General features: G+C 40.0%; 1 protein-coding gene across 8 annotated transcripts in view; it reads left to right on the top strand.

Annotated features, from left to right (window-relative positions):
- Positions 1-5125: 5125 nt before the first annotated feature.
- The window catches only part of Kansl1l (KAT8 regulatory NSL complex subunit 1 like), an 86474-nt gene continuing 66100 nt past the window's right edge, over positions 5126-25499 (top strand). For 6 of the 8 annotated variants that reach the window (XM_075951377.1, XM_075951379.1, XM_075951378.1 and 3 more), the window contains exons 1-2: positions 5126-5296; positions 19992-21112. In XM_075951377.1, coding sequence (XP_075807492.1) covers positions 20022-21112 — 1091 coding nt within the window. In that variant the 5' untranslated portion in view covers positions 5126-5296; positions 19992-20021. Of the gene's footprint in view, positions 5297-6385; positions 6804-19991; positions 21113-25499 lie in introns of those variants that run through there. The other 2 variants (XM_075951375.1, XM_075951374.1) reach the window with 2 other exon arrangements.

The following is a 25499-nucleotide window of genomic DNA, read 5'->3' as shown; positions in this document are numbered from 1 at the left end:
TCACCTTCCTAAGCCTGGATGGAGGAGGGAGGGCCTTGGACTTCCCACAGGGTAGGGTTCCCTGCCCTCTCTTAGGACTAAAGGGGGAGGTGGGAGGGGGAGTAGGGGAGCGGGAGGGAAGTGATAGGAGGGGAGGAAGAGGAAATTTTGAATGGTATTATTTATAAAGTAATAAAAAATAAGTTTAAAAAGGCCTATATTGTGGGAGGAGAAAATGTATTTGAACTGCTAGACCTGTACATCCTAGGCTCCGTTACATGACAAATGTGTAGAATTTTTTCTAGAACTTAAGAAGAGACATGGTGAAGACTGCAACTCCCGTTCTTTCAGGTACCTGGGAAATGAACAGTAATGAAGGGGAAGCCGTGGGCCCCTGGGATGAGTGCTTTGAGAACGGATAGATAGAAGGCTAGCAGAAGCTGGATTGTTGATGGTCAGTGGTGTTATAAGCTCTGGAGCTCTTACTGCAGTTCACTGCCTCTTAACATGGACTATTTGCTTATGTATTAAGGGAATAGGCTTAGAGGGGAGGCCTGTGATTCCAGCTACTCCGGGAGGCTGAGGCAGGAGAATGACAAGTTCACTGCCTGGGTGACACAGTGAGTTCCAGGCCATCCTGGGAAACTTAGAACGCATCTCAAAGAAAATACACTAAAACAAGAAAATGGAAAGAAAAGAGCGTGTGAAGGAGGTCAAGTAGTGTATTTACCTAGCATGCATGATGTTCTACGTTTAAGCCATAGCACTGCTATTCCATATGCCATCCCTCCCAACCCAGGGAAACCATTGCTTTTGATCTGAGGACTTGATACAGGCTGGCACACGCTAGGCATGCACTCCACCACTTAGCTGGACCCACTATCTTGGGCTTTCTGATCTTCACAACATATCTTCCCAATACAGTGTAGCTTTCAATTATGGACTAGAGATGCCTTGAGATTTGTGTCCACTTTCATCAAGGAGAAGTTAGTGAAATATGATCTATGTGTATTGCTATATTTAAATGTTTTGATGAACTTTGCACTCACTCTACCAGGATCGAGACACAGCATGTTTTCCACACCCCTCTTGCCGACCCAGTCAGTTCTCCTCAGCTCGGCAACTGTCCGGCTGCTTTCTGTCATGGCTGTCACTGTCTTCCCAGAGCCTGACATGTTTACTCTCTTGTGCCTGGTTTCTTTCAGTCAGCATTCTGTTTTGGATGCATCCATGAATGCAAATGTCATAATGGAACCCATTATTTTGTATGCTCACTTAAAAAAAAAACCAACTCAGGATCTAGGAGTTGAGAGAATATGATAAAATATATTGTATGAAAAAACTTTTAAAAACACTTATTTCACAGTGGCATTCTATAATAGAATAGATAGACACCCCACACTTTGCTTATTCTTTTACAGATGGTATATTTTAGGGTTGCTTCCAATTTAGACTACTGTAGATAAAAGTAATATAGAGATTCACAAGCAAAGGAAATTATTTTTTATTCTCCTATCTCTGTGGCCAGCATTGTCTTTTCTTGTACCCAGTCCTCGTTCCTATAGTTCTGTTGCATACCTCTTCCTTTTCAGCTCTAAGTACTGGTTAGCTCAAATTTAATCTGACCTGAGGAGCACTTGTTACCTCTACTGCCTCACATCAGATGCCTGAGTTTTATCATAAATACATGGATGTATATACAACAGTGGAAGACAGTTGTTTTTTGGCACAGAAATATAAAGAACAGTAACAAACTCCCATATGCGCCTATTCTATGACAATTGGGCAGGAGGCTAGCTTTGGACCCAGTCAAGACTGCTAATATCCAAGACTGGCCACTTATTACTATTAGTATCTTGATACTTGGATGTCACTGAGCTTAATTTTTTTTTAAACCCAGGAAATTAGTAGAGACCTGCAGAATGTAAGAATTAAATCTTCTCCCATTCGCCATTTGTTGAGAACCATAGCCTAGGCTCTAGGGAGTCAGCGCTGAGTAAAGTGGCCTGAGCTCACGCAGCTTATTACATTCTAGACCAGCGAGAGAAAAATAAAAGTCTGTGTTATGTTGGATGTGAAGTGCGAGAAAGAAACACAGCAGAGAAGGGAGACAGAAAAGGCTGTGTTTGTAATCCATTCTTGGCTGAGTTGCTTGAAGCCAGGCTTGGATCTCTATCTCTGGAATTTATCACAGTGTCAGCTGCCCCTAAGTGCTGCCTGGGCTTCCTGAATGGAAGGAGTGCTGGAGCAAGTGCCCGCGTTGGAGTCGGTCTCAGGAAATCGCGGGCAATATCGCTTACCTGAGTGTTTTTACAGATTCCAGTCAGGTTGTAATTATGTCAGCAAGAACTGTGCCCTTCTCTTCTCCTTGCTCTTGCTGGGTCTTTAGCTTTACCTCTCTCTCATAATATAGTTTTCTTGGGACCCTGATTTAATGTATCTTTAAAATAACAGATCCTTGATTTTTAAGGGTACATGAATTCTTTCAGGATTTTGTTAAATAAGTAAAATAGAAAACCATTTTACAAATGACTTAGCATATCAAGTTACAAAATAAGCTACAGAAATTACTGTTTTCTTCCTTGTGTTTTTTTTAAAGTATATTTCAAACCCATGCCATTAAACAGCCTCTGATTCTTACTACTCTTGGGAGCCCCATAAACTTGACTATAAGGGGAGGAGGAACATGTGACTGTAGTGTGATGTTGTACTATTTTGGCTTTTTAAGGGACCCACCACCCAGCTCTCAAATAAATCACATATAAAGGTTTATTAGTTATGAATGCACGCCTTAGCTTGGCTTTTCTTCCCAGCTTTTCTTAACCTAAATTAACCTGACTACCTTTTGCCTCTGGGCTTTTCTCTTTCTGTTACTTTTTTTCTTCTTTCTCAGTGACCGGCTGGGTGGCTGCCCTGATTTCCTCCACTCCCTGTTCTCTTGCTCCTCTCTCTTCCTAGTTTTCTCCTTCTCTTTATAATCTTGCCTACTAGCCCCGCCTATTCTTGCTCCGGCCCTGCTACTGGCCGTTCATCGCTTTATTAGGACTTTCAGGTGTTTTAGACAGGCACAGTGACACAGCTTCACAGAGTTAAACAAATGCAGCATAAACAAAAGTCACACCTGAAAATAATATTCTTCAATGTTACATACATGATGGTTTCATAAACTGGAATATTTATGTAAGGTCTACAAAAATCTGGCAGACTGAGGCTGGCTAAAACAAAATAACCAAGTATTAGAAACCAACCTACTTCTTACCATGTTTGATGACTGAATTAGGAAATATATTTAAAGCCTTGTTATGGTTTTATCTGTATTTTGCAAAGCTAACTACTGCTGTATCTCCTTTATAATCACCACAAAATATGTTTTCAACACACATTTCATTAACTTACAGGTATTTTGCTTTGGTAATAAGCGATTGCCCCACAGGGGATAGCTGGGCCTCAAGTCATTTTACAGCTCTACAATTATCCATTTTAAATTTGTTCCTTGTCATTCATTAGGATGTTAGAAGCTGAACTCAGGGCCCCTCACCAATGCTGGGCAAGTGTTCTCTTGCCCTGGCACACCCACAGACCTCGTCACTTATGATTTAACAGTGTCCTTAGCAATGTTGTTTTCTATTCTAATGGTATGATACAAATTACTGCCCCTTTAAGGATATTATTTCCCGAGTTATTATGGATGCCTCCCTCTTTTATTTGAAGCCTCTAAAATGAATTTTGAGTTTTGAATCCAAAATCTTAGAACTGCTCAACATCTTTGACTTTTCAAATTGCTACTACCTCCAACATGCAGCTTTGTTTTAAAGACAGGGTCTCGGTAAAAAGCTCTGGCTGTCCTGGAACTCACCATGTAGACCAGGCTGGCCCACCTCTGGCATATATATGCACCAATCCAGGCCCTACCACGTTTTATTTAAACGCTTTATTTTCTGTTTCCATACTTAGAGACTATGACAGCCCTTTAAATGTGACAAATAGCCAGTAGGTGTTTAATTTTCCTCCAACACACCATTAGATCATGACTTTTAATCCATTTTAATATTTCCTGAAATGTCTCCCTTGACCCATGTTGAGCAATTATTGTTTTGAGTAATTTTTATAACTATTCCCCACTGAAGACAGTTTATCCTAAACATTATTTCAGCTATGTGTCTTGATGTACTAGAAAGAGAAGTAGTGGCAAATTTTCCAATTCTGGTAATGTCTAATTATTACTTCCTGATGACTTCAATTCTTCACGCTTCCTCCACGGCCCTGCACTGTGATCCCTTCCAAATAAAAAGGTAGAAATAATGATAAATCTGGATCTAAAATTCTGGTGTCTTCCACTCCCTAAAGCATTCCAGTGAAAATCTACTTAGCAAAGCTTCTATGATCTAAGTAGCTATATTTAGGTTATCATTTTTTTTCTTAAGCATTAAGTTCAAGCCTGGGGAAATGCCTGGGCGCGATCAATGGTGAAGCTGCAGGCTGGACCAGGCGCAAGACTCAAGAGATGTTTTTGTATGTCTCTAGTCAACAGTTTCCATCTAAAATCCCGCTTTTCTGCGCTAACGCTCTAACTGCAGCGCTTCTCAGTCATAAACTGTCTCAAATGTATCCACGGCAGATTTGTCACCTAGTTGACGCTTGGAGGTCCGACAGAGGATGACTTGGGATCTGAGTCTCTGAGCCCCAAAGACAAGCGAAGGCACGGAGGCAGCGGGCCTCGGCAGCGGGCCTCGGCAGCGGAGGAAGGTTGCTAAACCCTCGGCCCGGCCCAGCCCAGCCCCGCGGCCGGGACGCCCAGGCTCGCAGAGGAGCCGAGAGGGACGCGCAGACCCGCGTTTTCCCCCCGCCTCTTATTTTCGTGTCACAGAGCTAGGGAAACCGCAGCGGGACTGGCCGGGTTAGCTCTCCCGAGGGCGGACAGCAGCAGCAGAGCGGAACGCACGGGCAGAGTTCGGCAGCCGCGCTCAGGCCGCTTTCAGAACGCTCCCAGCCGCTCCCGCAGGCCCCGCCCCCGCCGGGGTTTCCCCGCCGCCCGTCTCATTTGCATGGCGCGCCCCTCCCCCGCTGCCATTGGCCGGAGCCGGGCCCCGCCCTCCCCCGCCGCCCCCCCCCTCAGCGGCAGGGTTCCGTCCCCCGAGCGCCCGGAGCTGCGGGCAGCGGGCGGACTGTTAAACCGCGGCGGCGGCGTCAGCCGGGGCAGGAGCGGGGCGCGCTCTGGAGACGAGTCGGCGGCGCCCCGGGCGGGGGGAGGCGGGCGGACCCCACCACGGCCGGACCGAAGGTGCGGCGGCGGAGGGCAGCCAGGGTGCCCCAGCAGGCGAGTGGCCGGCGTCGCAGCGGTGGGCAGAGGGGGGTGGGTCTCCTCGGCGGGGGCCGGCGGCGGCGGCGGCGCGGGGCGGGAAGAGCGGAGAGACCGCCGGGCGGACTCGCGGGCTCGGCGTCCGCCGGGCAGCCCCCTTGCACCCCGAATCCTCCTGGCCGTTGGACTCCGGGCCCCGACCCGGGGCCGTGCTTTGGGGCAGGGGTCGGATCGCAGCCAAATTTAAACGGCTAAACCTAACAGCCTTGGCAGACGCGGCGGGGAGGGGAGGGCGGGGCAGGGGGCGGGCCTGGATGTGAGTCACGTGGGAGGGGCGGGGCCTGGCAAGCCTCCCTTTTGTTTTGCCTGGCGCGTGCGCAGAAGGCGGAACACGTGGCTCCCCCCCCCTTGGGCCCGCCCCCGTCCGGAGCTGCGGAGCCTCCGCGGCGGGGCGTGGGGAACGCGGTGTGGGAGTTTAGCGCTGAGCCGGGCTCTCCGCCTCAGCAGCAGCGACTTTTCTTTTTCCTTGTTCTGGGCCGTTCTGGGCCTGGCCTTAGAATTGTTGGGGATGGAAGGGGTTGTAGTGGTTTGTTGAAGGGTAACACGACCGAGTTCGTGTCGCTCCTGGTGCCGAAGGGAGGGTTCGGTTCGGGAAAGAGAAGTGGCGTTTGTGAGGGGAAATAAAGGCAGGCCGGCGTCGTGTGGTCTCGAACCCCCGGGAAGAAGCTGCGGGGCTTTGCCTGGCGGGGAGCGGGCGCCGCGGGGGCGTCCCCGGTGCTCCCCGAGAAGGCGCGGGGAGATTGGACTTGGGGCAGTCCCCAAACCGGAGAGCAGTTCTGCGCTGGAGAGACGGAAAAGACCGGCCGCAGCCGCCTTTAACTTGTTTAACTTGGTGTCTGTCGAAGGGTTTTAGATCCTGATTGGATGGGACAAGTTTGTTAGCAACAGAACTTACCCGAAACTCTGACTGAGCACCCAGCTGGCAAACTAGGCAGGATTTGGGGGTAGGAAAAGTAGCTCTAAAAATAATTCGACAGTGGAGGGGGGAAAAGGGTGCAGGTGTGGAGTACAGATTGCTTAAGAGGCTTAACACCGGTGCCTGATTTCTGCGGTTTGCAGAGAACTCACTCGCTGTTTTCTCGGGCAAGTCACAACCTTGCCAATACATCTGTTTCCTCTAGTAAACCGTTTCGTAATATGGTCCCTGCTTTAAAAGAGCGTAATAAGGATCCCGTGCTTTTTAGTGACTGTAAATCTTCACATAATGTGGTGTAACAAAACGTCAGTTTTAACAAAGCTAGCATATATTCGGGATTTTCACAGTAAGCAGAGATATAAGATATATTCGATTTAGTACAGATCGGTTGCACTTTTGTTTCAGGGCGGGCATTTCACACAGGCTGGCTTTGGAACTTGCTGTGTGTAGTCCAGGTCCTTTTAGAGCTGACTTTTGGAAGCGTGTGCCACCAGCCCTAACCATGCCGTAACTTCGTTTTTCTTTCCGGTTTTAAAGATTACTGGCAAGGTCTGCTATTATTTTCGTAGTTTAGATCTACAGTGTTACTCCCCTTCCTCAACCTTTCTAGAATAATTTCTTAAATGTGAAACTCGTAATCTTAGCCTGTAAATATCAAATATTTACAGGTTCTTGGTAATAGATGTCTTTTCAAATAATTACTGCTTATTTTCTTAGATATTATAAAATTGCCTGGAAAACTTTATTTCTCAATATTTTTCTATCATATGGGTGTAATTTTTCCTAAGACTAAATCTTACATTTTCATTTAGTTTTAATTCAGAAACATTGTGTTCCTAAGTACATTAATATTCTTTGAAAAATAATTTTAATAGCTATACAACGTTTCATCATATGAGTATATTTTAAGTTTTTTCTATTGGCAGATGTTTGGGATTTTTCTATTGTTTTGTAAGATCTTTGAAATAATACATTTCCCGCCCCACAAGGTAAGATTTGTAAGAGAGGAGTTTCTGGGTCAGAGTCCTGTGTTTATTTTTATGCTCTTATGACATCCCCAGCTTTGCGAGTGTGGTATTAATTTACTCACATAGAGGTTTCAATGTGCCTCCTGTCACACCTTTGTTCATCACCCAGTACTGTTTTACTTATTTAACTAGGGACATAAATGTGGTAACTGTTGCATTTCCTAACTTACTGTTGTGTACTTGAGAGAAAACTTTTATATTTACACGCGGTGTATCAAATAGTGGGTGCACAATGAAGACTTGCCAATTGACTGCTAGTTTTTGTTTTTTTTTTTTGGTTTTTCGAGACAGGGTTTCTCTGTGGTTTTGGAGCCTGTCCTGGAACTGACTGCTAGTGTTTTAACTTTTTTTTTTTTAAGCCTGTGAGAAGTCAGGAAATTGTCTCTTTTTCAGAGTACATGGTTGATTGATTATGTCGTAGTTGATTGAACCATTGGAGTACTTGTTCCTTAAGGCTGGGCCTCACTGATCTTAGTAGTTTTCCATTATAAGTTCCAGAAACTTCCACTATTTTAAGCATGGCATAGCCAAACTCTTCTACAGAAAGATTCTGCTGTGTCACTACTTACTGGGTTTCACCTCCTTTACTCATTTATCGCTCTTCCCGTAGATTCTGTTAGACAAATAAGATGGTAGTGTCTAAAGTTCTTTATTTCCAATTGTTCTTGACAGCCTACCTGCTTACCTACCTATAGCAATCAATCTTTGCTGTCCTTTAATCTATCACGTGAACCTTATATGAAGTAAGCCATTCTTGTTTTCATATGTCTCTCGTGGCTTTGTATATTTCTTGCTCATTTCCCTTAAGCCTGTCTTTAGTACATTAGGTGACAGTTGAAGGAGTAGAAAGCTGCTTCCTTTCGGTTTAGGATTACATTTAAGATTGGTGTTGATGTGGTTTACAAATTGTTACAGAAAAAAAAAATTTGGCAGCGGGAGATGAGTGCAAGCAGTCTGATGCACGTTCTGTCTTCCGTCTGCACTGAAAGTCTTCACTGTTACAGTACTGTAATAGAATAGCATACAAAAGATAATTCATAATCCGTCATATTCAGTATGTTAGATTTAAAATTGAAAAAAAACTGTATAATTTTAAAGATTTTTTTTCTCCATTTTCGCTTAAATGTTGCGCTAAATGGACATTTCACCCAATTTGGTTCCTTAAAAAAATGTGATAGTAAAAATGATATCATCATACTTGCTAGTTTATAGTGTTTTGTGAAAACTAAAGACAATAAACAGTGGAATTTTTCTTTGTGTGTGTGTGTGTGTGTGTGTGTTTAAAGACAGGATGTTACCATGACACCTGAGGCAGCCTTGAAGTCACACTGTAGTCCAAGCTAGCCTGTAGCTTACCTTTTTGTTTCTCTTTTGTGTTGGAATTTTGTTTGGCCACAATGGAAAATTTTAATACCAGATGTTATTTTTATATTTTCAAAAACACTTATTTTTATATTGATGTGAAAATCCAGCTATTTATACCAGTGAGAATTTGTTACTATTTTACATTGTTTATGAACTTAACAATGTTTCAGGTTCTTTTCTAGCTCTACAAGATCCAGAATTCTTAGCATGTTTTTAGTAGTTCAAAACAAACAAACCCCTAGAAGTATGTACGGGTAGTAGGTCATTAGTCAGTGTTGAACTGTGTGAGGTAAAATTGAATAGACTGGACCCATGTGTGATAATGCACTTTTAAACATAAATTTCTGCATCCAAATTTATGCGCGGAGGAATAAACCTCATTTATATTATGAGTCATGCACATACAGCTGAATAGTAATAGTTCTGCTTCAAGCATGAGCTGTTATGTGGCCACCCAAGTGGCTTTATATTTAATTAAATTCTTCAGTCTTCAATGATAATTCCTTTTTAGGCATAGTTTTCAAAGTAGAAGAAGCTCTTGCTTATAAACATCATAGACTACAAAGTGCTGAGCCAACTTTATTTAACTTATGTCAGTTTCGGCAGAGTTTTCTGTAGAGAACCGAATTCCCCTAAAAGAACATTTAATGAAATCTGAAAATACATTGTGTTTTCTATTTATGGCTTTCATTAATTTTTTGAAACTTTAAAACATTAAAATTTAATCATATCTATAGCTAGCTTGAGTGCCATGTGGGTTTGTGTATGTGAGTGCAGTGCCTATGGAAGCCGGAAGAGGGCGCCTGTCGGATCTCTTGGAGTCAGAATTACAGGAGCTTGTGAGCCAGCCTCCCTTGGTGTTGGAGGTCGAACTCAGGCCTCTGCAGAGCAACAGGTGTGCTCTTCACTCCTAAGCCTTCTCTCCAGCTCCTGGTTTCTAGTTTTACAAGATAAAAATTCAACCAGTGTGAACTCATTCTCCTTAGTGGTTTTGTATTTTGCCTTTATAAGAACAAGTTAGAAAATTTGAATTCTGTTATATTTTTCATAATGTTTGAAAGCACAGCTTGGGTCACTGAGATGGCTCATTTGGTGTTTGCCACTAAGTCTAAAGACTTGAGCTGGACCCCTGGAACCCGTAGAAAGAGAGAACCATTGTCTTCTACTAATTGCCCTCTGACCTCTATTGCCATGGCAACACTTCCCTACACTAAATAAATGGAAAGACAAAAAGAGAACAAATGATATTTTGTTACTTTTCCTTATTATCATGGGTTAAATAATATATGTGGAAAAAAGATTTGGCCCTGCCTCTGAGTTCTCCCCTTTCAAATACTGTTGGTAGTGTATTTTTTAAATTGTTTTAGGGGGTGGCTTTGAAACAGGCTTTTTCATTAATAGCTCTGGCTGTCCTTGTGAACTTTCCTTGTGAACCAGACTGGCCTCAAACTCACAGAGATTCTCCAGGCGGATCAAGTGAGTTCAAGGCCAGCCTGGTCTACGAGAGCGAGTTCCAGGACAGTTAGGACTCTCACACAGAGAAACTGTCTGGAAAAATAAAAAAAAAAAAATAATTAAGCTGAAATGTAAGCTGAAAAATCAGTTGGTTGTAAAAATGAAATATTACTGTTTTTTAGATACTAGGAGCTCTTGCCTTAGCAGAACTGTCTTCTTTTAAAGACTACTGGCAGTTTTAAGCTTGTAGAATGCACTTAAAAGATCCTATTAGCTTGCTAGTTTAGTGTGTCTTTGGCAGGGAAAAAGTCTTATTTTTCCCAGTTGTTTCTCTTTGAGGTCGTTAGACTAAACTACTTAGGGAGAGTGCTGCATTGTACTAGAGTATCTAGGGTGCACACAAAGTAAATAATTCTCACCAAGAGTAATAGTGTCTGGAATCTCATAACACAATAGTTTTGTAGTTAGAAAACCATTTTTAGATTTAGCTAGGATTAAATCTCCCTGTCCTGTGTGTAGCTAAAAGCTGATCAAGATGCTTTTTAGGGAATTATTGGAGTTTCCTCTTTTCCGTATTGGCTAGACTACTATAGGTGCATAAAATATACATATATTTGGTTAAGATAAATTTGTGGATTGAAATTTTGTACTTAATGATTGGTTCCTGGTTATTTAAGGAACAATACACCTTACATGTACTAGTACAGTGGTCTCTTGCTGCAGAGACTTGAACATTTGAAATGAGGCTCCTGCTACATTAAGATTGTTCTCGGGAAAATCTGGATTTTGAAGATTTATTATACATTAAGAAATTCTTACGTTGGTTACATAATTTCATTTGATAAATAAAATAATTATTTTTAAAATGTCTGGTAGGAAGATTAAAATAGCATATGTAGCTCATACCATATTTCTTCTGGGCAGTTCCAATCTGTGTTGATGTTTTCTAACCTCTTTACCTGATGACCTAGCAACAAAATGCCTCATAAATCTCCTTTGTTAAAATTTGAGAGCAGTTTTATCATTTAGGATTGGTGTTTGTTGAAGCTGTTTTGTTAAGAGCCTGTTGTGTGAGTCATTGGTGTTGGCTCACTCCTGTAGAGGCAAGAATATGGTGAATTAAGAGTCCACATCACTAGCAAGACTGCCTGGAGAGAAAAAAAAGAAAAAGAAAAAAGCTCTCCATGGGCTAAACAATAGTCTAGGACACAACTATTGGAAACACTGAAGCCCCAGTGCAGCGTTCATTCTGCCACAGGAAGCACCTGACGCGAGGCTGGAAGTGGTGCCCAGTGTTAGAGCTCTTACTTTTCATGCATGAGCCGTGGCTTAGGTCTCTAGCTCCATCTAAATAAGTAAATAAAATCTGTTCTTTTATCAACTAGGTACAGTCCCAACACTTGGGAGGCAGAGGCAGGTGGATCTCCAACTTGGCAGCCAGCCTGGTCTACATAGTGAGTTCCAGGACAGTCAGGGCTACACAGAGAAACCATGTTTGGGAAAAACAAACAACAAAAACCAAAAAACTAGGCACACTATGCAGGTTGTTGTAGAAGGACTATGAATTGAGGCTATCCAGTACTACTATCCAGCGTAAGAACTGTTCTCAAACCAAGGGCTGATGTTCAAGCTGAGCCCTAGAGACTGTGTTAACTTGCACCATAAACAGACATATAACAAATAGATAAGAAATTTTAGTACATAATTTTAAATATATTATTTGCTGTGAACATACTATTATGTAGTAAGTAATTTCATATAATACTTGAACACAATTTAATTTATTAAGTGACAAATCATATAAAGTTATCTGAATTGATTTGACATTTGTTCTGCTGGTTTTCTCTGAGCTTCACTAATCTGGTTTGGTGTCTCTTTAGTGTTAACTGTGTTCTTATTTCATTGTATGAGTCTGGGGGATTGAACTCGGGCCTTCAGTCTTGGTGACAAGCACCTTCTCCTTCTGAGCTTGTCTTATGCTCAGGGCTGTGCTTTTGATCTGTAGAATTTGTTTTTGACTCTTTGTTAGGACTTTCATTAATTTACTCGCATTACTTATCTGTTATGTGTCATCTCTTCTCCTCCCTTGATTTAAAGCCTATTGGTTATTAATTTAAATTCTTTATCTGGTGATCCCATCTTTTAAAACCATATTTTTCCTCTTAGAGTGCCTTGTAAGCTTTTTAATTGAAAGCTGGATATGATGTGCTGTGTAAAATGAACTCTAATAAAATGTTTAATAAGATATCAGGCATTTAATAAAATGATACCGCATGGTCTGGTGGTTAGGTCTGCCTTGTAGTGTTCTGTGAATTGGGGATTCAGAAGGACAGGGAGAGGGTTAGGTCTTCCCTTTCTCCAAGCCGGAAAGGGGGACTAGACTGGAGCTTAGTGATCTTTAGTTTACAGTTAACTTCACTGGACCAAAAATGAAAGCTAGGCGACTTCTCAGCAGTGTTCTTAGAAAGTAATATTCCTGCTAACCTTTGCCTGTTCTTATTTGACCTATTATGCACTTTTAAATATTTGGTTGTCTTGATTGTACTCACCCTCCATTTATTGTTTCATTCTCTTTGCGAACTAATCCTCTCCTGGAGTCCTTCCACATAACATCACTAAGCTCCTTAGTCTTTGTCGCAGGCTCCATTGGTGACAAGCATCGTTGCCTGCTGAGCTATCTCTTATCCTGACACTGTATTTTTGATCTGTAGAATTTGTTTTTGAGTCTTTGTTAGGACTTTTATTAATCTGTTTTTACCCTATCCATAAGTAAACTCCTGTTTCTTGGCTTTAAATGCTTTGGTATTTTTTTTTTATTTTGTTTTGTTTTGTTTTTGAGACAGTGTCTCTGTAGCTTTAGAGTAAGTGCTGTTTCTATGCCATGAGTTCTCCCAAGTACTGTCTAATTCTGACCTCTCATTTGAACTCCAACCTTGTTTGGCTGATTCCTCATGGGTGGCTGATACATACTTTAAATATAATATGACTCTGACAAAACTTTGAAAAAGAACAACAACAACAAAAAGGTTCCCATGTATGTCTTGTTTCCAGAATGTCACCATTGCCCGCGCATTTGCTAAAGGTAGGAAACCAACGGTTGCTTTTGGTTCCTCCTTTCTTCCCCTCTTAAACCCTGTAAAATGTTGGTCATCAAAGTTTTATTGACTCTACCTGAAACATTTAAATTGAATTTTCATAATTCTTATTAATACCTCACTAATCCAAGCAACAAATTAGGCTTGCATTGATTCAGAAACTGCCTCTTTGGTTCCCCTGCATTCCAGGGACAGCCAGAGTGAGCTAACTTGCTCGTGCACACTCTGTCTCTCTCTTAGAATAAATCAAACCACATTACTTCTTTACCTAAATTTCTTTTTTTTTTAAATCAAAATTATATTTAGTTCACCTCACCTATCAAACCTCATAGCTTAGCAACTCAGTACACTGCAGAGTATCAGTGGTGTCCTTGTAATTGCATGGCTTACAGGCAGGTGTGCCCAACATTAAGGATATCCTGATACATATTGAGTCCAGGAAAAATCAAAATTTCAAACTAAAACTATGATTTCTACTAAACGAGTATGACCTTTGCACCATCTCACATCAAAATATAAGTCAAAGCATTGTAGCTTGGGTCCTGTCAGTATATGCTAGCTTCCTCATGGGTCCTGTCAGTGTATACCAGCTTCCTCAGATGCTCTAAAGTAACTGGGGAATTAAACTTTTAATTACATGTAGGATTTGCTTGCTGCCATTAAGATAATGTGTAGTTTCTCATTTTGTCTTTGCTCTTCCTCGCATGTTGAAATTAAATCTAAAATGGCCTCCAAAGAGCCAACCTGAACTTTATATCCCTTGTTATACTTTGAAATCTTTTTTTATTCATTTTTAATTGAGCTCTACATTTTTCTCTGCTCCCCTCCCTGCCTGTCCTCTCCCAAGGTCCCCATGCTCCCAATTTACTGAGAAGATCTTGTCTTTTTCTACTTCCCATGTAGATTATCCATGTATGTCTCTCTTCTCACCTACATTTCTAATGACTCTTCTTCAGCTTAGGTATAAAATTCAATGGTCCGGCTATATCATATATATGTATTTGCTCTGGTCTTATTTTCTGTTCTTTCTGCAGTCATTATGTTGTGGACACCAAGTTCATCCCTGCCCAGTGCTTTATATGATCTTTCTGAGTGGAAGGCGGCCATCTCAGATTCATATTAGCTTGTTGTCTGAGGTCTTAGAGCAGACATCATCAAGAGAGAAGCCTTGAGAGGCCCACCCCATCCATCCACACCAATGTACCCTGGTGCCAGTATACACTTGCCAAACCTTTATTTACTGGAATATTGTATCTAATCATCTTGATTTTGTATTGCTGTGAAAAGACATCACTGCCAAGGCAACTTATAAAAGAAAGAGTTTAATTTGGGCTCACAGTTTCTGAGTCTCCATCATGATGGAGAGCTTGGCAGTGGGCAGCAGGCACTGGGGCAGTAACTGAGAGCTCATATCTCTATCTACAAGCACAAGACAAAAAGATGGAGACACTGGGGGTGGTGTGGGTTTTTTGAAACCTCAAAGCTTGCCCACAGTGACACATCTCCAACAAGACCACATCGCCTAATCCTTCCCATACAGCTGCACCAACTGGAGACCAGCTATTCAAATATATTCGAATCACCACACTTACAGCCATGTTTCACATGAACGTAGCTCAAAAAAAGTTCTTTGTTCTTTAAAATAAATTCTCTCACCTTACCTCCCCTCTCCTTTCTCTAACATATTCCTCTATTGTAAACTTTATGAGGGTAGAATTTTTGTCATGCTCACTACATCTTTCTAGTATTTAAGATAGTATTAGACATGTTTACCTATGAAAGTTTAAATGAATTGTTGGTTTTTCAGATTGAGTACACATTAGGTGAAGATGAAGTTTCTAGCTTCTTTCTACCCAATGCAGATTTATGGCTCAGGGACTATTTTCTTGTTTTTTGCCTTTAAGAAAGCAAACTGATTTATTTCTATAACTTGTGCATTTTAATTTTATTTTTTAAAACTAGCTTTCTAGCTGTCGTTAGTAAGTACTCAACATGAAAAAGGTGTGTAGTGTGGTTGGTTGTTACATTCTCAGTAAAGACAGATTGCTTGATTTGTAGCCGAGTTTCCTACTGCCTTTCTAAAGATGACTTCCAAAGCACAGGATAAGCATTTCAGATCTATGAAATAATTGCGATTATATTGAACTATAAAATATTATCTTGAGATGAACTTACAGAATTATTCACTATTGTATGCCTTTAAAATCATTTTTACGTTTTTCCTTAATCCAATTATCTATTTTGTGTGTTAATGAGGTATATTCAACTAAGAATAAATTAATTGAAACCCACATAATGATGGAGCCATCATTCAGAATTAGCATGAGTGACTTAAAACTCAGTGATTTTTAGTAATATGCACATTTAATTTTTTCACATTGTCAAACCTATACGTTTTGACTGTTATGTCTCAAAGGCACCTAAACTACTGTTTTAAATACTAATTTTTCCACCTTGTCTGGTGATACATGCTTTTCATCCTAGAACTTAGATGGCAGAAGCCTACTCTCTCTCTGTAAGCTTGATCAACTTACAGAGTTCCAGGCCAGCCAGAGCCACATAGTGAGGCTATATCTCAAAAACCAATATTAAACCCAAATCAAATGATTGTTGGATTTGGTACTTTCTTAATTTCTGGAAGATTAAAACATAGACTAAAACTTGTTCTTAGGGTCTGGAGTGATGGCATAGTGGTTAAGAACATCCCTGTTCTTCCAGAAGATCCAAGTTCAAGTCCCAGCACCCACATGTCAGTTGACAAGGGGTCTAACACAAATGGAACACATTATTTTTGCTTGGGTATTTTCTTTTTCCAAATAAGGATACATTTGGAAATAGTACACAGTAGAACCTCATGGAAATTTTAAGTAGGGGTTGTGATATGTCTGGGCTTTTCCTTCTGGAGACTATAAAGATCTTCATGGTAAATGTAGTTATCTATAAGATGTAATTATAATCTCAAATAATAAAGTAACTTAAACAGGTAGCTATCTGTTTGTGTGTAGCAAAATTCCGCCAAATTTGGTTATTGAAAACATTATTTTCTGGCTTGTCTTGGCTCTCCCCAGGTCTCTCATCAGCTCTCAGTAGGTGTTAGCAGGTGCTGCAGTCATCTCAGAGTTTGACTGGGGAAAGTCTGCGTCCTGATGACTCACATCAACCATGTGGGTTGTCCCAGCTCACAGACAAGCAGTTAGCTTCTTTTCTGAGGGGAAAGCCAGTAAGGTGGAGGAGCCAGGCTCTTCATTGGCTTAATCCAAAGTCTTTTTATTTCTGCTGGATTCAATAACCCAAAGTACACTACTTAGGCTAGTTCATATTCAAGAGAGAGTATGCAGATACGAACGCAGCAGGTGTTCTCAGGGTCATTTCAGAAGCTGGTTAGCTTAACAGAGAGCTTCTAAGTTTATCGTTTATTCTCTCTCTCTCTCTCTCTCTCTCTCTCTCTCTCTCTCTCTCTCTCTCTCTCTCTCTTTCTTTCTCATAAGTGGTCCATAGCCACTTCAATCTTTGTGTTTATTTTCCTTCTTTTTCTTAATATGTTCTTACTCTACTTAGCTGTAATTTTTCTTTATCTAAGACCCAAGATGAACTAACTCTTTTGCCTCATGATATTTTACTCTGTGGTCTCTGCTACTAGCCACTTTGGTTTTATCCATAGCATCTTGTCTAAATGACTGAGGGAAATGTGAGTGGGGTAAGAGATAGAGATACTAGAGTGGGACTTTCTGGATTATAAAGTTTAGGTCAGTGAGTTGATCAAATTATTATTTAAATCCTGGGAGATTTTTCTCCTAGTTTTTAAAAAAGTTTTCTTATTTATACGTATGTGCGTTTGTATGTCATGTGTGGGGTACCCTCAGAGTCCAGAAGAAGGGCTTCAGATCCTCTGGAGGTGGAGTTATAGGCAGTTATGAGTTTCCCATTGTGGGTGCTGGAAACAGAAAGTGGGTCCATTGCAAGAGTAAGTGCTCTTAACACCACTTCCCTGATGTTCTGTAATTTTTTTCTATTTCTATCAAAATCAGAGCGAATCTTGTTTTTTTTTTTCATTTTCCCTTTAACATTTCAGATCAATAAGAATCTTGTATATCTAGAGATCATTGCTTAGTTATACAAAAGTGTATGATTTTTGGGATAATTCAAATTTGAAGGCAGACTATAAACACATTTTTTTTTTTTGGTTTTGTTTTGTTTTTTCAAGACAGGGTTTCTCTGTAGCTTTGGAGCCTGTCCTGGAACTAGCTCTTGTAGACCAGGCTGGTCTCAAACTCACAGAGATCCGATCCGCCTGCCTCTGCCTCCTGAGCGCTGCGATTAAAGGCGTGCGTAGCCACCACTGCCTGGCCTTATAAGCATATTTTATATGAGACATTTTACACAAAGTGTGTATATACAAACATCTATATTTTGTATCATCTAGTTAGCTATTAATATTTGCTTAACACTGTTTTTTCCCCAAGTCATAAAATTTATAGTGAAAATGAAAACCCTCTTAAACTATCACTCTTTCTTTCTTTCATGAAACTTGATGCAGCTACTCTTACAGTTATGCTGGGTATTTTCTTTTCTTTTTTTTTGTTTTTGTTTTTGGAGACAGGGTTTCTCTGTGGTTTTGGAGCCTGTCCTGGAACTAGCTCTTGTAGACCAGGTTGGTCTCAAACTCACAGAGATCTGCCTGCCTCTGCCTCCCGAATGCTGGGATTAAAGGCGTGCGCCACCACCGCCTGGCTTGCTGGGTATTTTCTAGTTCACTTTGTGATGTATAAGCTTGAGCATCCATCTACATGATATGCTTTTATGTCTGTGTTGTCTTCATATAAAATAATATAAAACTGATGTGTGTGTGCCTACAGTGTTCTTTTCCTCTTTTACTGTTAAAGTCTTTTCATACGGATACTCTTCACTTCAGTATATTATTCCATTGTGTTTTTCTCTCTTTCTGAAATCTTATAACTAAGTTGATATAATGAATTAATATTTTGGTTCTATAGCCATTACTCAAATTTTCTACTTTGTGTACAAATTGTCTAACCAATATGTGGCCTCAGTGAATGTGAGAAACTTTGCTTACCTTCTTCCTCATCATAAGTGATGTTTCAAACTCAAATTATTTTTGTAAGTTTAGTATTTAGAAATGTGGACTTAGCTGATAGGCATTTCTTACTACTATGAGCAAGTATATGTTAATGGGCACTTAGATATTATCATCTACAGTGCCTTGTTACTTTGTCTTTTACTTATTCATAGGAGATCTTTATCCCAGCTATTAAAAATTCCCTTTTATATGTTGTAGATACTGTCTACTTGGCTATTTGCTCTTAACCTTCTGATTATTTTTTGTAACAGATAATTTTTTACACCTTTTCTGGATCACTTGTGTTTTGCAGAAAATAAAAGTGAAGGAAGTACAGTTATAGCTAGCATCTGGGTGCACATAATATTAGAATGTGTCATGTGTGTTGAAAAATTATGAAATATAATATTTCCAGTATATTGAATGTCATTAAAAACTTAAAATTCATGTTGTAAAGTTTTTCTCTGAAATGTACTATTGGGGAGGTTAGTGGTACTGGCTTGCCTTTGTAAAGGTTTCTCACCGAGTGTGTTGTAGGTAGTTAATGTTGTAGGGTTTCTCACCGAGTGTGTTGTAGGTAGTTAATGTTGTAGGGTTTCTCACCGAGTGTGTTGTAGGTAGTTAATGTTGTAGGGTTTCTCACCGAGTGTGTTGTAGGTAGTTAATGTTGTAGGGTTTCTCACCCGAGTGTGTTGTAGGTAGTTAATGTTGTAGGGTTTCTCACCGAGTGTGTTGTAGGTAGTTAATGTTGTAGGGTTTCTCACCGAGTGTGTTGTAGGTAGTTAATGTTGTAGGGTTTCTCACCCGAGTGTGTTGTAGGTAGTGTTGTAGAGTTTCTCACTGAGTGTATGTTGGGGAGGCTAGTGGTACTGAATTGCCCTTTTCTCTGTGTCAGAACATATGGCTTCATCCTTTTTCTTTGAAATTTGTTTAACTTTGGAATTAATCTTCACTGCTCATCTGGCATGGTTTTCACTTTTTTGTAGGTAGAAGGAATATATCCCACATTGATAACTAATAAATGTATATTTGTGAGAATGGAAAAACACTGAAGATATGTTTTTCAGAGAAAATACATTTCTCAGATCATTCAATTTCTCACTGACATATTTTTTAACTATAAACTCATATGTCTTGTGAGCACTTAGATCTACTTATTAATAGATTATTTTGCATATTTTAATTCTAGTTATTACTGTTCAAGTTGAGGAACATAAATTCTAAGTAGAATTTTTAGAAAAAGTTATTGTATTTCATAAAGAAAAATGTTGTGAGATTGAATCATTTTCAAGTATGATTAAGAGATTGAAAACTTTTTCTGGCTTTCATGAAACACTGTCAATAATACGACTGTGAGATGTACTTGTACCACTGTCTGTCATTAACTCTTAGTGTGACAGTGTGCAAGTGCATTTTTCTTACGCTGCTATAGATGGAATCCACGGTCTCACATATACTATACAAGTACTCTACCACTGAGCTATACTCCCAGTCTACTAATGTGCAGCTTTAATTGCATTGTGAATATTAGGCTCCCAGCGTGAAGAATAACAGCTTATTCTTTATGAGATAATGTGGGAATCCGAGAGATGAAGTCTTTCGTGCCATGCTCATTTTAATCAGAAACATCAAAAAATAAAAGTTGCCCTTGGCAAAAGTATAAACATCAAGCTTTTTTTTCAAGATGTTTGATCATGTATTTTTTCTGTAATTTTAGGCTTCCAAGTAATTATCCCCAGGATTCGCCATGACCCCAGCTCTGAAGGAGGCAACAACAAAGGGTATCTGCTTTTCATCTCTGCCAAGTGCCATGGAATCTGACAAGATGCTGTGCATGGAAAGCCCTAGAACTGCGGATGAAAAGCTCACGGGAGGAGACACTTTCTCTCAGATGCTGGGATTTCCGGCTCCTGAACCTAGTCTAAATACTAATTTTGTGAATTTAAAACATTTTGCCTCTCCTCAGGCTTCAAAACATTTTCAGACAGTTCTCTTAATGAGTTCTAATTCAACACTAAATAAGTATAATGAGAATTATAACCAAAAGAAAGTAATGGAGGCCAACTGCTGTAAGCTGAAAAACGTACTGTGTAATGGCAGCAGCATTCAGCTCAGTAAGCTCTGCCGTTCTCATCCTGAGAATGAGTTCATCAAAAAGGAGCTCTTAGATGGCACAAGCCATTGCATGAAAGATATACAGATCGTTCTGGATTCCAATCTCACCAAAGATGCTAATGTAGATAAAATACATCTGCAAAACTGTAAATGGTACCAAAAGAATGTACTTTTGGATAAATTCACTGACACTAAGATTAAAAAGGGCCTATTGCAATGTACTCAAAAGAAAATTGGAACTAATCACTCAGATATGCCTGTTAGTTCCTCAGTTGCTGAGAAAGAGGAGGAGGTGAATGCTCGTTTGCTTCATTGTGTGAGTAAACAGAAAACCTTGCTCAGCCAGGCTAGACGAACTCAGAAACACCTGCAGATGCTCCTGGCCAAGCATGTTGTGAAGCACTATGGTCAGCAGATGAAATTTTCTATGAAGCACCAGCTGCCCACAATGAAGATCTTCCATGAACCCACCACAGTTTTGGGTAATAGTTTACTTGAACACACTGAAATTAAGCCAGAAGTCGACATATTGGCTTCAGAGAATAAGTTTTTGAATGATACAAACAATGGCTTTGCTCATTGTACAGCTGCAGAAATCCAAAGATTTGCCCTGTCTGCTACAGGGCTGTTGTCTCATGTTGAAGAGGGTCTGGATTCTGATGCCACCGATAGCAGCTCAGATGACGAGTTGGATGAATATACCGTTAGAAAAAACGTGGCAGTGTAAGTGTAAAATTCCTAGATTGTTTTTCTATTCTCTATACAGTAGCAATCATCTTGCTTTCAGGATATGTTATAAGAAAGCAGGTTTTCTAAAATCTTACTACAATAATCTTTAAGTTATAAAACTGGTGAATTTAAAAAAATGTTTTATTTTTTTCTATACAATATATTTTGATCATATTCTTTTCCTTCCCTCATTTCCTCCCAGCTCTTTCCCACCTCCTTATCACCCAACTGGATATTCTTTCCCTTTCTCAAAAAATAAAACAGAACAACAAAAAATGAAAAAGACAAACTGAGAAAAGAAAATAAGCCAAATTTCATCAAAACAAAACAAAAAGCACACACAAACACAAACCAACACCCTGTTGTCCATTTTGTGTTGGCCAACTATTTCTGGGAGTGTAGTTCATAGACCCAGTAACACTGCATTGGGGAAACTGACTTTCTGGTTAGGAATGAAACGTTGTGTCTCCTTTCTTTCCAGGCTAGGACTTTCTCTGGCTTGAATTTGTCTAGTCTTGTGTATGCTGACACTGATCTCTGTGAGTTTATATGTATATCCTTACTGCTGTGTCTGGAAGATGCTGTTTCTTTGGAGTCACTCAGTACCTCTGGTTCTTACAGTCTTTCTACCTCCTCTTCCCTGAGGAGAAGGGGTTTGATAAAGACATCCCATTTAGGGCTGAGTGTTCATTGTCCAGTTGTGGATCTGTTTATTGATTACCATCTCCTGCAAGACGATGCTGCTCTGAGGAGGGCTGATGATGCTGTGCTCTGTGGCTGTAACGGTAGGACGTTAGGAGCCATTTTATTGCTATCTTCCTTAACAGACGAGTAGTAGAGAGTTTTCCCATAGGCCTGTCACCTGTCTAGTCTCAGGTTGTTGGCCACTTTAGCAGTGTCATATATGGTTTTTGTGACACGGAGTGGGCCTTAAATCCAGTCAAATAATTGATGGCTACTTGCATAACATTTATGTTACTATTGCACCAGTATATTTTGCAAGTTTGTCATATGTAGGAAGGTTTGTGGCCAGTTGAAATGGATGACTACGTTTCCCTTCCAGCATCATGGACATGAGTAATAGGGGAAGAGCTTCTCGTTATGCACCAGCCTGATTTCTCCTGCTTGATGACGTGAGGAATTTGTCTCTTCAGTGATTATGTCTCACCATCAGGTTATGAAGAGTAACCAAGAGCCTTGGCAATAGCCTGCCATGTTTTATTGGGGAGGGGAGGTCTATGGCTTCTTTGGCCAACGACTTAACAGATGTAACCCTTTCCTGGCCTGGAGGTTTTACTTGGTGGTATGTCTACTTGGGATATTTTCTCTCATTATATGTTGACTCTATTTAAATTACTTTCATATATGTATATTAGGAAGCATCCACAGTAGTAAGTTTCCATATGACTTTCCAAAAGACCTTTAGTATTGTCTCTCTCCATATTCCCTCCTTTACCCTGCCTTTCCTCCCTCCTCTCAATTTAATCTTCCTAGTCTGGTTTTCCTTTTAGCCCTCTATAACATTATACTCCATTTTTCCTTATTTGGAAGATCTCTTCTCCTCTGGTCCCTCACTAGCTACTTAACTTCAAGTTATTCATATTGAAACACGCTATCTAAAACCTAAAAGCTATAAGAGAAAAGATTTAATATCTGCCTTTTTGGCCTGGGTTACCTCAGTCAGGATTGCTGTTTTTAGCTGCATCCATTTATCTGAAAATTCTATGATTTTTATTTTTCTTAATAACCAAATAATAATCTGTTGTGTAAACCCAGCACATTTTCATTATCCTTTCATCAGTTGATGGACATGAAGCTGTTTCCAGTTTCTGGCTATTATGACTAGAAAAGCAGTGAGCATGCATGAGCAAGTTCCCAAGAGTAGGGTGCCTAGATCTTGTGGTAGATCTATTTCCAGCTTCCTGAGGAACAACCACACTGATTTCCATAGTGACTGTATCAGTTTCCACTTCCATCAGCAATGAATAAATGTTTCCCCCTTCCCCGCATCTTTGCCAGCATGTGCTGTCATTTGTTATCTTGAACTTGGCAATCCTCACTGGGGTGAGATGAAATCTCAATAGTTTTAATTTTCACTCCCCTGATGACTAATGATGTTGGACACTTTGAAAACATTAAGTATATCATTTGTGTTTCCTCTTATGAGAACTCTGTTTAGTTCTGTATTCCAGTTTTTAATTGGACTATTTTCCTGATGTTCAGTTTTCTGTTATTTATTATTGAAATTAATCTTTTAACAGAAGCATAATTGATTAAAGATTTTTCCCCCATTCTGCAGACTGCCACTTTGCTTGAGTGACGGTGTCTTTTTCTCTGTATAGAAGAAGCTTTTTAGCTTCATGAGGTTCCATTTATTGTTGTTGTTAATGCCTTTGCTGTCAGTGTCCTGTTTAGAAAATCCTTTTCTATGCCAGTGAGTTCAAGCCTATTCCCCACTTCTTCTCCTGTCAGGTTTCTCTTCTGTAAGGTTCAGGGTATCTGGTCTTTTATTCAGGTCCTTGATCCATTTAGAGTTGAGCTTTATGCAGGGAGACAGATGTGGACCTATTTGCAGTCTAAATGCGCCATCCAGTTTGACCAGCACCACTTGTTGAAGGTGCTGTCTTTTCTTCAGTGTATATTTTGGTTTCTTTGTCAAAAATAGGTGTTTTTTGACACCTATTTTTTGACCTGTATATGGAGATATGTCTGGCTCGTCAATTTTATTCTGTTGATTAAGTGTGTGTGTGTGTGTGTGTGTGTGTGTGTGTGTGTATGGGGGGGGGGGAGAGAGAGAGAGAGAGAGAGAGAGAGAGAGAGAGAGAGAGAGAGAGAGAGAGAGAGAAATTGAGAGATCTGAGACAGAATTTTACTTTGTAGGTATGCTGGCCTGAAGCTCACTCTGTAGACCAGGCTGGCCTCCAGTTCACAGAGATCCACCTGCCTCTGCCCCCCGAGAGCTTGGATTAAAGGTGTGCATTAACCACCCCAGCATCTATTTCATGCCAGTCCCATGCTGTTCTTTTTTTATTATAGTTGCTCAGTCATAGAACTTGAAATCTGAGATGATAATACCTTAAGATATTTTATTTCGTAAGATAGCTATATGTGTGAATCAGATATGCTAAGTGTGAGCCTCAGGATCTTCTGCAAAAACTCCATAGACCTTTTTTAGTCTATTATGTAAAATGGTGTAGTAAGTATGTGCACCTAATGACATTTACCTGTATACATCTCTGGATTAATCATAATACTTTAAACAGTGTGAATGCCATGCAAGTAATTGTTACACTGAATTGTGTAGGGCATAACAACAACAAAAAAACCCCTACATGTTCCATATAGAAATAGTTTCAGAGATGATAGGAATTTTCTGTATGTTTGTTGTGTGATACACTTCGTATAGGTATTGAATTCTCAGTTGTTACAATGTGCGATTGCTTGAATCTGCAGATGTTACAAAATCTATGGATATGGAATAGAAAACATTATTTAAAAGTAGTTACTTTACTTTCCAGGAAAAACAAAAAGGAATAGTAATAGGTCTAAATAAGCATTTTTCTATCCTTGGATGTAATTAAAGCCTGAACCTTTAAGAGATTACATGGGGTTCCCTTGTTAGCTTTGTGAATCTAATAGTTGTGAGTGCATGCTACTTTTTTTTTTTTTTTTTAGTTTTTTGAGACAGGGTTTCTCTGTAGCTTTGGAGCCTGTCCTGGGACTCTCTTTGTAGACCAGGCTGGCCTCGAACTCACAGAGATCCACCTGCCTCTGCCTCCCGAGTGCTGGGATTACAGGCGTGAGCCACCACCGCTCGGCCAAGTGCTACTTTATAGAGGGTAGAGTTGAGGTGGAGCCCGGGCTGTCCTTGAACTCTTCATACTCTTGTCTGTGCTTCCTAACTGCTAGATTACATGCACGCCTTTGATCTGCTAGGGGTTTGTTTGTTTGTTCTTTTTTTTTTTTTTTGACAAGAGAGAGTATGATCATATTTCAGTTCATAATCTTTATTCAGCCTGTCATCATAAAAAAGTAAATGGAAAACACATTATTTCTTCTACAGTATGTGATGATCTTCTATTGAAGACTAAGTGTTCGATTTAATTTGACTTAAATTTAATGTAGTTGCATGGAGCACAATTTCAAATTTCTTGGGATCTGTTAATGTTGTTTGTACATCTTCCTGAATACAACTGTGACATTTTTTTCAAATTCTTCAAAATGGATAATCATTATAGAATTAGAAACGATATTGTTTTTACTAATTGATATAGAACTAGTGTATTATTTTTTATGAGTGAAATGTGAGAAAGTGAGTATCCCTATCTTTTAAAAGTGTTCTGATGTCACTATAACTGAAATTGCTTGGATGTGGGAACTA

Source organism: Microtus pennsylvanicus, chromosome 17, assembly GCF_037038515.1.
Source record: "Microtus pennsylvanicus isolate mMicPen1 chromosome 17, mMicPen1.hap1, whole genome shotgun sequence".
NCBI lineage: Eukaryota > Metazoa > Chordata > Mammalia > Rodentia > Cricetidae > Microtus > Microtus pennsylvanicus.
Note: the sequence above shows the minus strand (reverse complement) of the source record. Positions and strands in the feature narration are given on the sequence as shown.